General features: G+C 40.0%; 1 protein-coding gene across 2 annotated transcripts in view; it reads left to right on the top strand.

The window, feature by feature from the left end:
• Positions 1 to 16,186, top strand: part of NVL (nuclear VCP like) — a 110,452-nt gene that overhangs the window by 24,459 nt on the left and 69,807 nt on the right. For both annotated transcript variants that reach the window (XM_057726899.1, XM_057726900.1), the window contains exon 12: positions 4,105 to 4,249. In XM_057726899.1, the coding sequence (XP_057582882.1) occupies positions 4,105 to 4,249 (145 nt within the window). The remainder of the gene's footprint in view (positions 1 to 4,104; positions 4,250 to 16,186) is intronic.

The following is a 16,186-nucleotide window of genomic DNA, read 5'->3' as shown; positions in this document are numbered from 1 at the left end:
GTGTTTTAAGGGTCCCCTTATATAAACCAGAATAAGGAGAACAGTAAACAGTTCAACTTACGTAGTCATCCTGTTAATGAACTGAACTTGGGTCCACTTGCCTGATGCCCAGCAAAGCCAATTTACTGGCACTGAGTTGTGAAGGAAAGTGCAGTGTTTATTGCAGGACACCATGCAAGGAGAATAGGCAACTAATGCTTAAAAGACCTGAACTCCTGATGGTTTCAGGAGGGGGTTTTAAAGGTGATAGATATTAGGGTTTAGGGTTGTAGGATGTGTGATCAGCTGGTTTTTCTGGGCATTTTTCTGATTGGTTGGTAGTGAGATAACAGGGCGATGTTTCAGGAATCTTAATCACCAGCCAGTCTCAGGGCTCTGTGCTTGTGGTCAGCACGTAGTCACCATCCTCTACTGGGTGGAGGGTGTTAGTTTCTATAGAACAACTCAAAGATATGTCAGATTGTTATCTATATATCCCTTCAGGAGAACTAGGAGTCCTGTGACTCTATTGTTCTAATCATTAGCTGCTTGAGTTCACATTTTAGAACTCTGGGAAGGCCAAACAAGAAGCAGAGGACACAGAGGGGCTTGTATCCAGGAGGGCCCTGCAGAGTCCTGCTCGGTCTCAGTCCTCCCTTTTCTTTGATACTCCGTAATCTTGAGGGGAACAGGGGTGGGACCAGAAAGGGAATAAAGTTTTGGATAAAGATGTCAGTCATAAACTTGGCAGAGGAACTCGGTTTTAGGGGGACTTGTTTCTTTCTGTCTCCCCAAATAGCCTGTACCATGTGGTTATTTTTTTCCCCTACAGTTTGAGAATTTTGTAAAACCTTTTTAATTCGGAGTTTATAAATCTGAAATTGTAAAGTTATAACTTTTAGGTAAATTAATGTGAACAAGATAATTGAGACCACTTAAACTAATTTCACCTAATTTTAAAAACTTAAACTCAGACATAATTATAATTATTAAGAGCTGCAAAGGATCTTAAAATATCATCATTTGTTTATGAGGAAACTGATGCACAGAGGGCTAAGGGCCAGATGCATACAGTGAGTCATTGGCAAATCATAGGCTAGAATCCAGATGTTTATTTACACATATGCAATTAATGAGCTACCCACAAATGCTTTATTTATGAGAGCTGTTATCCCAGAAACAGGTTAACTAGTTTCTTTTTCTTTTTCTTTTTTTTTACTCTGTGTAAAAAGAAGTAAAAATACATTTTTTTAATAAACAGAAATTCATACTTGTGGCTAATGTAACTTCAATTTAAAATGATCAAATCCTCTAGAAGAGGGAGAAAAAGAAGGGGATTTATCTTGTAGTGGGTGGCCAATCCTAGCTGAGGTCTGATTTTTATCTTTCTAGCTTTTGAAACGGCACTTATGTTACTAAGTATTGATTTCCTGTGGAAGGATTTTTTTCCTTACTGAAGATTTAACAGATTTCTAGATTTAACAGATCGTTGAATTGTGTTATTAACCCTTGCTGTGTGCAGAGTGTTATCACCAAGACTGTAGTGTCTGAGCAACTTGAACTAGAAAAAGGAAGCAGACTGCTACCCTTGGTCATTGTTTCAGCCATGAGAATGAAAGCATCCCTGAGTCAGCAGTGGCACAGCTTTGGCTCTATACCAGCTACAAGTTTGTAGCTCATGGTGCTACCTCAATTCTGAGGTGTTATCTTGTTTTCTGTAAAGTAGTTCTGCTTCTTTAGAGATCTCCTCTTGGAGTATGAGTCTCTTTTTTTAGCTCATTCCTTTTACTCAGTTTTCAAAAAGTATTAAAGAGCTTTCCTGTCTCACTCAAACATATACCTTATGCCTCTTTTCTTTTCAGTCCAGATTTATCCAAAGAATAGTCACTGCCAATTAAATATGTTTCTATTTCAGCTGTATTCTGTAACGCCACCCCTACAGTTGTCTCTCTGCCTCTACCATTCCATTGAAACTAATCCTAGACAAGTCGTTGATGATCACTGTTGGCCACATCTTTTGGTTTTCTCTTAGCCCTTACCCCTCTGAACCCAGCTCTTACAGTTGTTAACTGGGGGTAGGAACTGTACCTAGAATAGTGCCTGGCACGGGGTGAGCACATAGTGAGTGTTAGCAGTGGTGGTTGAGAACATTTGATACTGTAATCACCTTGTCCCTGTCGTTGCTAGCGCACTTGCCTTGAGTAACACTCTCTCTGTCCTCCTCCTGTCCTCTGACAACTCCCTACTGCTTTCCTTTACTTACTTGACTCCTTTTCCCCATCCCTTAAGGAAAGATATTCCGTAAGGTTTTACACTTGATCTTCTTTTCTTCTTGCCCTCTACCTACTTCCCAACTATCTCCTGTTCAGCTCATCATTGAAAACCTTTCAAATTACATTTCTAACCTTCATTTCTGATAGGCCTCCAGCTCATCTTTGCAGCTACTTGTCAGATACTTGCAGGTGACTGTCCCATGTCCCCTCACACTCAATGTGTCCAAAGCTCTGCTGGCTTCCCCTGTGGCCCTTTCTGCGCGTCTTACGTCCCTCTGTATTCCATATTTAACTCAGTAGGATCAAAACCAAGTTGTCTTTGTCTCTTCTTTCTCCTCCCCTTTCACACTGAATCATTGTCTTACTGCTTTTTTTTTTTAAATTTATATATATATATTTTGGCTGTGTTGGGTTTTCATTGCTGCACACGGGCTTCCTCTAGTTGTGGCAAGCGGGGGCTACTCTTCATTGAGGTGCACAGGCTTCTCATTGTGGTGGCTGCTCCTGTTGCAGAGCACCGGCTCTAGGTGCACGGGCTTCTGTAGTTGCAGCTTGTGGGCTCAGTAGTTGTGGCACTCGGGCCCTAGAGCACTTGGACTTCAGTAGTTGTGGTGCATGGGCTCCGTAGTTGTGGCTTGAGGGCTTTAGAACGCAGGCTCAGTAGTTGTGGCACATAGGCTTAGTTGCTCCTAGGCATGTGGGATCTTGCCGGACCAGGGTTCAAACCCGTGTCCCCTGCATTGGCAGGTGGATTCTTAACCACTGCGCCACCAGGGAAGTCCCTGCTTAGTGCTTTTGATTGTATCTACAACTTGGACCTTAAATTGGGCTTTTCTTTTTTATTGCCTATGTTCCTGTCTTCACTCATCTCTCACCTGATTATTGTATTCAAATCACAACTCTTTTTGCATTTATTCCTCTTTACTCCATTCAAAATTATTATTAGAGTTATCTTTCAAAACACAAATCTTACCATAAGAACCTTTCATGGCTTCCTGTTGACAAAAGAATATACTCTAAACTCCTCATGACTTGGCTGATAGTGGACTTAGCCATTATCTGTGAGGCGGTGTAACCTCAGATGCTGCTAGTCAACCCTGGTTCAGCTGAGAGAAATAATACTTGTGGAAGATACACTTTAGGCTCTGTATTCTGTCCATTAATAAAAATTTGTATCTGGGTTAAGCCAGAGCAACTAGAGACTGTATTGTATTCCTCTATTTCAATGCCATGAGTGTTTTGAGATACATACTACTCTGTCTTGCCCAGACTCCCTGTTGGTGGACCATTCACCTTGTCTGACTTGCCACACCTATTTGTACATCTGTGCTTTCACTTGTTCCACTTCTTCCACGTAGCATCTCATTAACCTATGTCCCTGCTTATTAATATCCTATTCACCCTTCAAGCCTTTTCTGGAGTGTTACCTCCTCCCTAAATTCTCCCTGAATTTATAGTATCTGAATTTATAGTATCTGAATTATAGTCTGAATTTATAGTATCTTCCATTGTATTACTGTGGTACTTTGTTTATACTTACCATGCTTCAGATAGATTGTGAGCTGCTTGAGGACAAAGTTTGTATTTTCCTCACATCTTTCACATATTAGACATTTAGTAAATGTTAATTTTATATATGAGAGTGAGTCAAAAATTATCCGCACTCCAATTATATTAAAACTTCTATAAATTCTATAGCAAGAGTGCAGATAATTTTTGACTCACCCTCATACATATATTTATTGCTGTCAGTGTGTAATACTTTCTCTCTGACCACTTAAATGACTTGTGTAAGAATTGTTATCCTTAATGACACGTATTCACCACTCATCCTGTGTCTGATTCTTACTAGATCTGAATAACGTGGCCGCTACAGCTCGGGTCCTAGTCATTGGAGCTACTAACCGACCAGACTCTTTAGACCCTGCTTTGAGACGTGCAGGAAGGTTCGACCGAGAAATATGCCTAGGTATCCCAGATGAAGCATCCAGGGAAAGGTACACTCTTAAGAGAATGAAGTTTGTATGCCACTATATCATCTGAACTGAATTGAAAATGAGGGGTGGGAAATATCAAGTAGCCTTTTCTTTCTCATTCTCTCTTTCTTATAGGCTAGTGAAATTTATTTGGAAAGGAAAAGGCCCGCATTAAATTAATGCTTAAGAAAACAGTTTACTCACTAATACGGCAGTTGTTTCAGGCTGCTTTTTCAGTAGTGATAATGGACTTATGTATCCATACTCATTTGTCTGGTCTTTTTAACAGTGTCTTGTGTTTTTTAGATGGCTGATCAGCTTAGGGAGCATGTCTAGAGCTATGGAGTAGTGCTCACTGGTCTACATGTAGGTTAAATCTAAGTATCATATTTTAACCTGTTGCATTAATCTGCCTAAGATCACAGCTTTCCTGACAAATAATTAAATGGCAGCCAGAGAGTTGAAAGCTGTCTGTGTTTGCTGTAGGACCAACCTTTCCTAGTAATTGGGGTTGAATGTCCATAGAGCAAAGAAACATCCACCAGTATCTCAGTAACAAAATATCTTGGGAGGCACTGTTCAGGCAGTGGAGTAAAGGAAATCTACTAAAGAAATGTTCTGAAATACCGTATTTATAAGAACTTTCAGCTTAAGTTAATGACACTAAGTTGCTGTGCATGATCGCCAGCGGCTTTTAGGGAAAGTGGTATGTAGTGAGAAGGTAGCCGTGGGGACAGGGAAGGAGGGACGAGATGAACAGGAGACTTCATGAATGCAGGACATAAAAGTGATCAGAAGACACTGTGGGCAGTAGAAAGCATTAAGAAGGAACAGGTCATCCTTCCCTTCCCAGTACTTAATGTGGCTTCAGCTTTTGATTGATTGGCAGTTTCTTCTTCAGCTATTGTATTCAATGTCATCTATAGGTATGCTCATTGCATTCTCACATATATAATCTTTAGTTACTCAACTCTTCAGGGTTGTTTACTACTGTGTTTTTGCCCACAGCAAAATAATATTATTTAATATTTCAGTTGTTTGCATTTATTCAGCAAATATGTATTGAACATAAAGTGTATGTATATACCACTGGGGTAGGGAATGTGAGGAATATAATGAATGATAAGTCCTTGTTTTCAGGGTACTTACAGTACAGAAAAAGAAAGAAGGCCTGTATCCTTTATCAAGCCTTTTATTGATTAAATGCCAACCTTACTGGTAGAGACATAGACACAGTAGAGCCCATCATCCCTACTAGATAAAATCCTTTGTCCATGGATCCACTATTCCGTCATCAACAAAGTCCTTAAAGGGCTTTCCTAGATAGCCATGTTTTGAAAAATTTCAAGCCTACAGAAAAATTGAAAGAATAATACAGTAAATATCTATATGTCCTTTAGCTAAATTTACCACTTGTTAACATTTCACCATGTTTACTCTCACTCTGTCTGTAAAAACGTCGAGAGTGTGTGTGTGTGTGTGTGTGTGTGTGTGTGTGTGTGTGTATGTGTATATCTTTTGTTATTATTATTATTTTTTTTGCTCTGCTTGGGCTTTCTTTAGTTGCAGTGAGTGGGGGCTACTCTTCGTTGTGGTGCGCGCGCTTCTCATTGCCGTAGCTTCTCTTGTTGCGGAGCACAGGCTCTAGGCGCGTGGGCTTCAGTCGTTGCAGCACATGGGCTCAATAGTTGTGGCTCGCGGGCTCTAAAGCACAGGCTCAATAGTTGTGGCGCACGGGCTTAGTTGCTCTGCGGCATGTGGGATCTTCCTGGAGCAGGGATCAACCCGTGTCCCTTGCATTGGCAGGCAGATTCTTAACCACTGCGCCACCTAGGAAGCCCTGTATCTTTTATTTTTTGCTGACCCATTTGAAGGATAGTTGAAGACATCATGATACTTTAACTGTAAATACTTCTCCTGTGTAAATATCATACCATTTTCCATAGTAAAGAAATTTAACACTGATAATAATATCACTTAATACAGTGTATTCTAATTTTCCCAGTTGCCCCAAAAATGTCCATTGTACTTTTAATCTTTCATTTTGTTTAGCTTTTTTTTTTTTTTTTTTAACCTAGTACTCAATAAAGGAGCAAACCTACTATGTAGTTGGCATGTCCCTTTAACCTCTTTTAATCTGCCTTTTTGGGGGAGAGAGTACTTTCATGACTGACTTTTTTTTTTTTTTTCACATGTTCTTTTTCCATTCCTCTGTTGATGGACATTTAGGTTGCTTCCATGTCTTGGCTTTTGTAAATAGTGCTGCTATAAACATTGAGGTGCGTGTGTCTTTTTGAATTATGGTTTTCTCTGGGTATATGCCCAGTAGTGGGATTGCTGGGTCATATGGTGGCTAATATTTTTAGTTTTTTAAGGAACCTTCATATTGTTTTCCATAGTGACTGTACCAGTTTACATTCCCACCAACAGTACAGGAGGGTTCCCTTTTTAGAAGGAGTTACTGTCTATCTAATTCTATTTATTTATTTATTTATTATTTTTTTGAGGTACACCAACTTCAATCAGCTGTATTTATACACATATCCCCATATTCCCTCCCTCCCTCGACTTCCCCCACCCTCCCCATCCCAGTCCTCTAAGACATCATCCATCCTCGAGTTGAACTCCCTTTGTTGTACAGCAACTTCCCACTGGCTATCTATTTTACAGTTGGTAGTATATACATGTCTATGCTACTCTCTCACTTCGTCTCAGCTTCCCCTTCACTCCCTGCCCCCCGAAACCTCGAGTTTTCCAGTCCATTCTCTGCATCTGCATCCTTGTTCTTGTCTTGTCACTGAGTTCATCAGTACCATTTTTAGATTCCGTATATATGAGTTAGTATACAATATTTGTTTTTCTGACTTACTGACATTGACATTTTGAATGTCTAGATAAGTCTAGAGTCTTTTTCTTTTAAAATATAAATTTATTTATTTATTGGCTGCGTTGTGTTTTCGTTGCTGCACACGGGCTTTCTCTAGTTGTGGTGAGCGGTGTCTGCTCTTCATTGTGGTGGCTTCTCTTGTTGCAGAGCATGGGCTCTAGGCGCTTGGGCTTCAGTTGCGGCACACGGACTCAATAGTTGTGGCTCACGGGACTAGTTGCTCCGCGGCATGTGCGATCTTCTTGAAGCAGGGATCGAACCGTGTCCCCTGCTTTGGTAGGTGGATTCTTAACCACTGCGCCACCTAGGAAGTCCCTAGATAAGTCTTCTGTAGATTACTCTACAATTTAAATTTATCTGATTGCATCCTCATGATTAGATTCGTTTTAAATATTTTCGGCAAGAATACTACATTCATGGTAAGGTGTCCTTCTCAGAATATTTCAGGAGGTTCATGGTGTCAATTTGTATCATTGTTGGTGATGTTAAGTGTGATCGCTTGAAAAATTTGTCAGAGTTCTCTCCTCTAAAGTACCTTTTTCTTTTGTACTTAATAAATACAATCCAGCTATTTCTGGTGTCCACAATTATTATGACTGTCTTTTGTCAGTTTGTTCAAACTCCATTTTAGATTCAGAAAGTAAACTCTGTAGGCATACATTGGTGTTTTATGTAGGGTGTAATGGTCTAGCTAAGTCTTAGATGGCTAGGGGAATTTTTCTGAGACTGAAGAAGGGTATTAAATGTTTACTATGTTTAAGGCCATCTGGGAAGAGCAAGGTCAAAGCCTGAAAGAAGATAGCTCTTGAATATAATTATGAATGAGAATTTTTTAAGGAAAAGGCTTTTTTTTCCCTTTTTAAATTTTTTGTGGTAAAAAACACAAAATTTACTATCTTAACTATTTTTAAGAGTACAGTTCAGTGGTGTTATATGTACTCATATTGTAACGAATCTCTAGAACTTTTTCTGTCTTACAAAACTGAAACTTCATACTCATTAAACAGCAATTTCCCCTCCTAAAGAAGATTTCTTTTTTTATGCTATATTTTTGTTTTTGTTTTGTTTTTTGTTTTATTTATTTTATTTATTTATTTGGCTGCAATGGGTCTTAGTTGCAGCGTACGGGATCTTCAGTTGCAGCATGCGAACTCTTAGCTGCAGCATGCATGTGGGATCTAGTTCCCTGACCAGGGATGGAACCTGGGCCCACTGTGTTGGGAGCACGGAGAGGTCCACTGCACCACCAGGGAAGTCCTCAGGAAGAGTATTTCTGACTGTCTTTGACAAAGGCAGAATACAGTTTTCTTATTTTTATACTTTTTGTCTCTCTCTGAAGAGAGAAGCAAAATAATTATGCTACTGTATGTAGTTGTTAATGAGTTAAATTCTAAGAAGGGGAAAGTGCATAAATAGAATTAAAGTACATTGGTATTTATTTTGTATCAATAATTCTTAGAAAGTCATTAATTGAAGAAATATTTATATAAGCACCTGTTGTTTACCAAGGAGACACAATGGTTGGCACTTCAGTCACCACTTAGAATAGTCAGAAGCTTGATGAGTACAAAAGGACAAAGACACGGTCTTAGGGAGGATATATCAGACAGAGCTCACGTGGTCTGGAGATTCTTAAAGGCTTCTCTGAGGAAGCTGAGACTTAAAGAATAAAAACAGTTAACTGATCACATGGTAGAGTATTGGTAGGAATGTCATGTGTAAAGGCCCTGAGGTGTCTGAGAGCTCAGTTTGTCCAGGGAACTGGAAGAAGAATATGGCTATAGAAGTAGAGATAGAATGTGGAAAGCTGCAGAGGTGTACAGAATCCAGCTCACAGATAACTTGGTAAGGGTTTTGGACTTATTCTGTGAGTGGTGTGAAGGAATTAAAGCAATTAAATTGAGCAGGACAGTGATGAAAACAGATTTCTGTTTTGAAAAGTTCACTGTAGGAACTTCTCTGGTGGTACACTGGCTAGGGCTCCGCACCTCCAATGCAGTGGGCCCGGGTTTGATCCCTGGTCGGGGAACTAGGTTCCACATGCATGTTGCAGCTAAGAGTTTGCATGCTGCAACTGAAGATCCTGTGTGCCGCAACTAAGACCCAGTGCCAGCCAAATAAATAAATAAATGAATAAATATTTTTTAAAAAAGAAAAGATCACTATAGCTGCAGTGTGAAGAATGAATGACAGGAGAGCAAGAATGGGTTCTGGTAGCTCAGTGAGGAGGCTATTGTGATATCCAGAGGCGATAGTGGGTGTGCTTAAAGAGGTGGGAGTATAAATAGAGATAACTGGAGTAACTGGAGACATTTAGGAAGTAGAATCAGTAAGTTATGTTTATCAGCAGAGTATATATGTGGAGAGGTGGGCACTGTGAGCAAGAGGGAAATATTCCCAAATTTCTTCCTTAAGCACCTGATGGTTTTCTAGTGAGGAGGGAAATACTGGAGGGCAAGCAGACTTTAGAAGAGGATTTGGGGGTAAATGGAGTTTAGAGGCACTTGCAGGATGTTAAAATAGAGGTGTCAAGTTGGCAATTGGACAAATGAGTCTGGAGCTCCGCAGAAGCCAACATTTGGGAATCATCAGTGTATTGATGGTAGTTGAAGTTATGAAAGTAGATGAGATTGTCCAGAGAGAGTGTGAAGGACAATGTCAGAGGTTCTGGAACAGGCCTGGAGACGCTAACGGGGTAAGGATATAGGAGGAGCGGCCAGAAGCATTGGGAAAACGAAGAGAATGTTGCATGATGGAAGGCAGGAGAAGTGAACGTTTCCAGAGGGAGGAATAAGAGGTCCAGTGAGGGAGGGCTGAAAAATTGTCTTTGAATTGAGCAGCCTAGTGGTCACCAGCAACCTTAACAGAAAGCTGTGTGAGTAGAATGATAGGGTTATGGAACGTTACCAGTAGGGCTGGTTTAATGATTTTTTTCCCCATAACAATGCTCAACGGTCTAGGTTCAGGCATGGAGAAAGCAGAGATTTAGAATTTAGATTAAGAAAGAAAAACGATACTATGGGCTCTTAAATTGTAAAAATAGGTCTATTCGATGAGGAGGTGGTGAATCCAAGAACCTATTGAGGTTTGAGAACAGGTGTATGGGAGGCTGAGCAGAGAGGCAAATGCTTGAGCCAGTGATTTCAGAGGTGGAACAGATCCAGGTGCTGATAAGGTCCAGGGCATGACAGTCCATGAAGTGGAGAACAGGGCAGAGGTGAATGAAATGGGGGCAAAGAGGCCATCACTAGGTGCCTGAACTTTGAATCATTGAAGGAAATTATCTGGGAATCCCAGCTCTGCCATATGCCCGGTGCCTTTTTCTAGATATTTAATATTTCCCAGCTGTAGTTTATGTGAAATACAATAATAGTAATATAACAAGTAATAATAATAGAAATAACAAAACCTTGATCTGTAAAATGATAATAATACTTTAACTTAAAGGCTTCTTGTAAGAATTGAATCAGTGTACCTAGCACAATATCTAACATATAGCAAGAAAAAAAGTTTTTTGAGGTAGCTATTGGTATTTTTCTGAACTTTAAAAGCATTTTTTAATGGAAAATGTATACACAAAAGGAGTCTAATATAATTGTTTCAGTTTCTACTCCTGCAAAACAAAGCACCCCCAAATTTATTGACTTACAACAACAACAGTCATTTTATTGTTTCTCACCGTTTCTGTGGGTAAAGAATGCAGAAAGGCTCAACTAGCTGGTTACGTCTCAGGGTCTCCTGTGGCTGCAGAGACTCTAGCTGGAGCTAGAACATTGTGGGGGATTAAATAGCTGTGCTTGTCTGCCCACCTAGCTATCTGTGTATCTGTCATCTGATCCTGTCTGTCCCTTGCCTCCTGCTCCCCCCCACCTACCCTCCCATCCCCATTCTTGTCTGCTGAAGGCGTCTCCATGTGGCACCCTTTACAGGATAGCGTGGGCTTCTTCAGAGTCGGGCAGCTAAGGCTGGAAGGGTTCTTACGTGGCAGCTTGGCGCTGCAGGAAACAGGCTGAAGTGGCACTGCTGTTCTTGACCTCAGGATTCGTAAAATGTTACACCAAAAGGAGAAAAAACAAGCAGTCAAAACCAGCCACTCTTAACACGCCACAGCCCTGTCACTTAAGCATGTGACACTCCCCAACGATGCCCAGGAAGAGGCAGGTCTCTGGTCACCAGTCTAGCTGGGGCCGTGCTGGAGGGGGTGGCCTGGACTCGGACACTGAGGTCTACACTCTGTCTACAGCAGATCTTCTAGCCTTGAAAGGTCACAGCGTCAATTCCACTGTTCCGTATTGGCTGGTTGGTCACTCAGGTCAGCCCAGATCAAGAAGAGGAGTCATAGACCCACCTCCCACTGAGAGAGGGGTTGAGAATTTACAAACATATGCTTTAAAACTGTCACAGTTGTGAACCCCCATGTTTTTGTCATCCAGTTTCAATAATTATCAGTATTTTCACAATCTTATTTTATTTATTCCCTACATTTTTTTTCCTGGAATGTTTTATTGCAAATCCCAGGCATTATATCATTTCAACTATAAATATGTCCATATCTAATGAATAAAGACTTTTTGTTTAGCATTACACAATGCCATTATATACCTAACAAATAATAATTTAATGTATCTAATATCCAAACCGTGTTCATATATTTGTAGTATATAGTTGTATTATGAAGTTTGACTATATCCATATTCAGCATTTTCATTTCTCATCTATATAAATATTGTTCATATATGAGAGTCACATTTCCCTTATTCACCTTTGTAACTTTTCTGAAATTCATAATTGCCAATTTTTTTTCGTTTGCTAACCCTCTTACAGTTTTTTCTGCACTCTTGTTTCCTCCAAGTTTCTTTCTTTTTCTTTGTGTATGTATATGTGTGTATGTGTTTGTTTTGGTCTGTACATTATATTGCAGTGAGAAATTCTGTGTTTAAAGTCAGAATAACAGTACTTGTCATATGGTAAGTCTTGATAGTTGAGAGCTGTTGCTATTATTATTTCATGCTGGTAGCTTAAGAGTGAGGATAATTGCATGTGTGTAGTACAGGCTACTTTGTTGAAGTGTGAGTGCCATTGTAAAGCAGTCAGATGACCAGCTAATTTTTTAGCTAGGAAACTCCAAATATCTGTATCTGTAGATTCTTTTTGTTGAGCCAATAAAAATTTTTCAGAAAAAGATCTTCAGACAACAGCATGGGGCTTTCCATCTAGCTGCTGGTCTTCTGACAGGGGCAGGGGCAGGAGGTTGAGGGACTGACTGGACACAGACTTTGACCTCTTTTTCTGATTGAGTTGATCTTACTATTGTCCACAAACCTGGGGCTTCCCTGTCCTGGTTCAGTTTCACCATAGGGCACATTGCTGGTCTCCTGCTGGTTGACAGGGTGGAGGATAGGTGGGGTCTTCAGACTTCTTATACAGATATTCAGATAATTTCTGTGTTTTGGGCTCCCTGCTGAGTCCCTGATTTCTCTGGTTCGACACTTTAGTGCCTCTGGTTCCTGGTCTTTGAAGTTCCACCAGACAAATATACTTCCTTCTCACTAGTGCACCTCTCTGCAAATGGTTAATTTTGACTTTGTGCCCTCCCTCTGCTGGGTTCTTTACCATTCTCCGTAAATTTCTTCATAAATTGTGGTTCAAGATGACAGATAATCAACTATCTGTTAGTCTATACTGATAGAAATAAGTGATTGAATAAATAAATAAATGGGTGAGAATAGGCAAGCCTCTGATGCAAAAGAATTTCAAATAATTTATGTAGATGCATTGCCCTTAAGGAGGTGGAGTATAGCTCCCTATTTCTTTTTTTAATTTATTTATTTATTTATTTATTGGCTGCATTGGGTCTTTGTTGCTGCACATGGGCTTTCTCTAGTTGCTGCGAGTGGGGCTACTCTTTGTTGCAGTGCACGGACTTCTCATTGCGGTGGCATCTCTTGTTGTGGAGCACAGGCTCTAGGCGTGTGGGCTTCAGTAGTTATGGCACATGGGCTCAATAGTTGTGGTTCACGGGCTCTAGAGCACAGGCTCAGTAGTTGTGGCACAAGAGCTTAGTTGCTCCATGGCATGTGGGATCTTCCCGGACCAGGGCTCAAACCTATGTCCCCTGCATTGGCAGGTGGAGTCTTAACCACTGTGCCACCAGCACCACCAGGGAAGTCCTCTCCCTATTTCTTAAATGTGAACTAGGCATAGTGACTTATTTCCAGAGAGTATAGTATGGAAAGGGAGGAAAGAGTAACTTCAAAGTGAAAACCCTTTCAAATACTATCTCAGACCTGGTAGTCATGGTTCACATCCACAGTAATAAGTCGTGTTGACAATATGCTGCTGTGATAGTATGTGATGAGAATGACACTTTACCTCTGTGGTCTTCTTCCCAGAAATGCTTTACCCTACTCTAATCGTGACAAAAATATCAGACCAATCCCAGTTGAAGGACATTCTGCTGGGCTAGTAATCCTGAAAATTGTCCTTAACAACAGGGGAGGTGTATGAGGTGTATAGAGTTCTTTGAACTATCTTTGCACTGATTCTGTATATCTAAAACTATAAAATAAGAGATTTATTTTTAAAAACTTAGCTAAAATTCATCCTATTTATAGTCAGATATATTATTAAACCTGAATTATTCTGGGTATTCCTAATATTTGAATCTTTATAGGGATTTATAGCTCCTAGGGCATCAGCTAGAGCTGACACGGAGTCCATGTTGGGTGGCCTTTCTCTTCTTTGATAGTAAAATATGCATACGTGAGAACCCCCCAAATGTCTGTTTCCTTCAATATCTCCTATCAGTGTAGATACCATACCTGTCTTTATTATAGAGCCATATCAAAGCCTATAGTCTAAGACAAATGTTGTTAGCTTTTTAAAGACCTCGTAGAGATAAAGACTGATCCTCTTGTTGTAAATTCTTTGCCTTACTTCCAGGATAGGATGGGAGGTTTGGGGAGAGGGAGTAGAGTACAGATAATTTTCTAGGTTCCTTGACCATGGAGTTTGTGCTCCTGTTTCTTGTTCTTGTTTTTTCTTGTTGTTGTTTGTTTTTTCTGGAGGCAGGGCTGGGAGAAAATGTTGCCGAAACACTTTTACTCAACGCATCTTGAAACTGGAAATCTCTTAGTGGTTATTTTCTCCTCCTGTGGCGTTTCCATAGTATGATGACCAAAAGTACATTTTTTCAGGAGTAGACTGTCACTGAAAAAAGGATGATATTTATTTTATGTTAGCTAGTTTTCCTAGCAGTCTAAATTTCTTAATATTCTTACGCATAGCAGCAAATCAGGTCTGTATCTTTAGAAAGTAGTTCTTGTTTTTTTTGTTTGCTTTGGCTGCATTGAGTCTCAGTTGCGGCATGCAGGATTTTCGTTGCGGCAAGCAGGCTCTTTGTTGTGATGCACGGGCTTCTCTCTAGTTGTGGTGCGCAGGCTCCAGAGCGTGCGAGCTCAGTAGTTGTAGTGCGCGGGCTTGGTGTCACCTGGCATGTGGGATGTTAGTTCCTCGACCAGGAATCGAACCCAATTCCCCTGCGTTGGAAAGTGGATTCTTAACCACTGGACCACCAGGAAAGTCCCAAGAGGTAGTCTGTAACGGAACTTTTTCTTGGCTCCTATTGTTTACAGTATCTGAGTTATTTTTCATCTGTCAGTAATGTTTATCTGCTTCTATTCTATTCACGTACATGACCCCAAATGACATTTCTATAGTAACTTACTCTCCAATAACTTGACATTTGAAAATATTGGTTTCTCCTACAGATTTGGAAATTTTAAAATATATTTCCTTGTCCAGTTTAATTTATAATATCACAGTATGCAAATAATGATAACGAACATTTATTGGGCACTTACTGTGGGTCAGTCACTGTTCTAGGAGCTTTGCATGTATTGACTTAACATCCCTGCTATTAAGTGCTACTATAATATGTATTTAACAAATGTAGAAACTGAAGCACGGAAATGAAATAACACAGAGAGTGGCAGAGCTGGCATTCATACTCAGGTGGTTTGGCATCAGACCTTTTGTCCTGAATATCTTTACTGCTTTTAAGTTTTATTCAGTAAATCTTACCAGAAATTGTTTAAGGTATTCCTTTTTTTTTTGGTAGGGGGAGCTACGTTGGGTCTTCATTGCTGTGCGTGGGCTTTCTCTAATTGTGAGCAGGGGCTACTCTTCATTTCGATGGGTGGGCTTCTCAGTGCGATGGCTTCTCTTGTTGTGGAGCACGGGCTGTAGTCTCGTGGGCTTCAGTAGTTGTGGCATGCGGGCTCAGTAGTTGTGGCTCATGGGCTCTAGAGCACAGGCTCAGTAGTTGTGGCACATGGGCTTAGTTGCTCCGTAGCATATGGGATCTTCCTGGACCAGAGATGAAACCCATGTCCACTGCATTGGCAAGCGGATTCTTAACCACCACACCACCAGGGAAGTCCTAAAGTATTCCTTTAATAATAGTAATCATCCAGAAGTCCATATTTCATTGACATATACCATGTTGTCAGTTCAGTTGAGCAGAATTTTTCACACATACAATACAGGGGTTGATCAGTAAATAAAGATGAAGTTGGAGAGATAATTGTCCTAATATAAAATTGGATATTAAAGTTTGTATCAACATAACTTTTCCTGATGAATGAAATTAATGATTTGAGTTTAGAGGCTTTTTATTTCTGGTAGATGTCCATTTAAACTACTCTGAAAGTAGAATTTACCTTATATCATTATAAATTATTTGTCTTATTTCCTCTAATGTAAAATTCTAAAAGGCAGAATATTTTTTATTTTTTTAATTTCCTTCTTTAAGAACTTTTATTGAGATACAATTGATATAAAATTTAAAGTGTACAATTTGAGTTTTCTTTCTTATTAGTAATGTATATATCGCAATCCCAATCTCCCAATTCATCCCACCCCAACCACCGCCCCGGCTCCCCCCCCCAGCCAACTTTCCCCACATGAAAAGGCAGAATATTCTTTAAAAACCAATTTTTTATTCACAGAATTTAATATAGTTCCTAATAAAGCAGATACCTTAACCCCTAGTGGAATAAAGTGGGATATAG

Source organism: Hippopotamus amphibius, chromosome 3 (genome assembly GCF_030028045.1).
Source record: "Hippopotamus amphibius kiboko isolate mHipAmp2 chromosome 3, mHipAmp2.hap2, whole genome shotgun sequence".
In the NCBI taxonomy this organism is placed as follows: Eukaryota; Metazoa; Chordata; class Mammalia; order Artiodactyla; family Hippopotamidae; genus Hippopotamus; species Hippopotamus amphibius.
The sequence above is the reverse complement of the archived record's forward strand: the minus strand, read 5'-3'. Positions and strand labels throughout refer to the sequence as shown.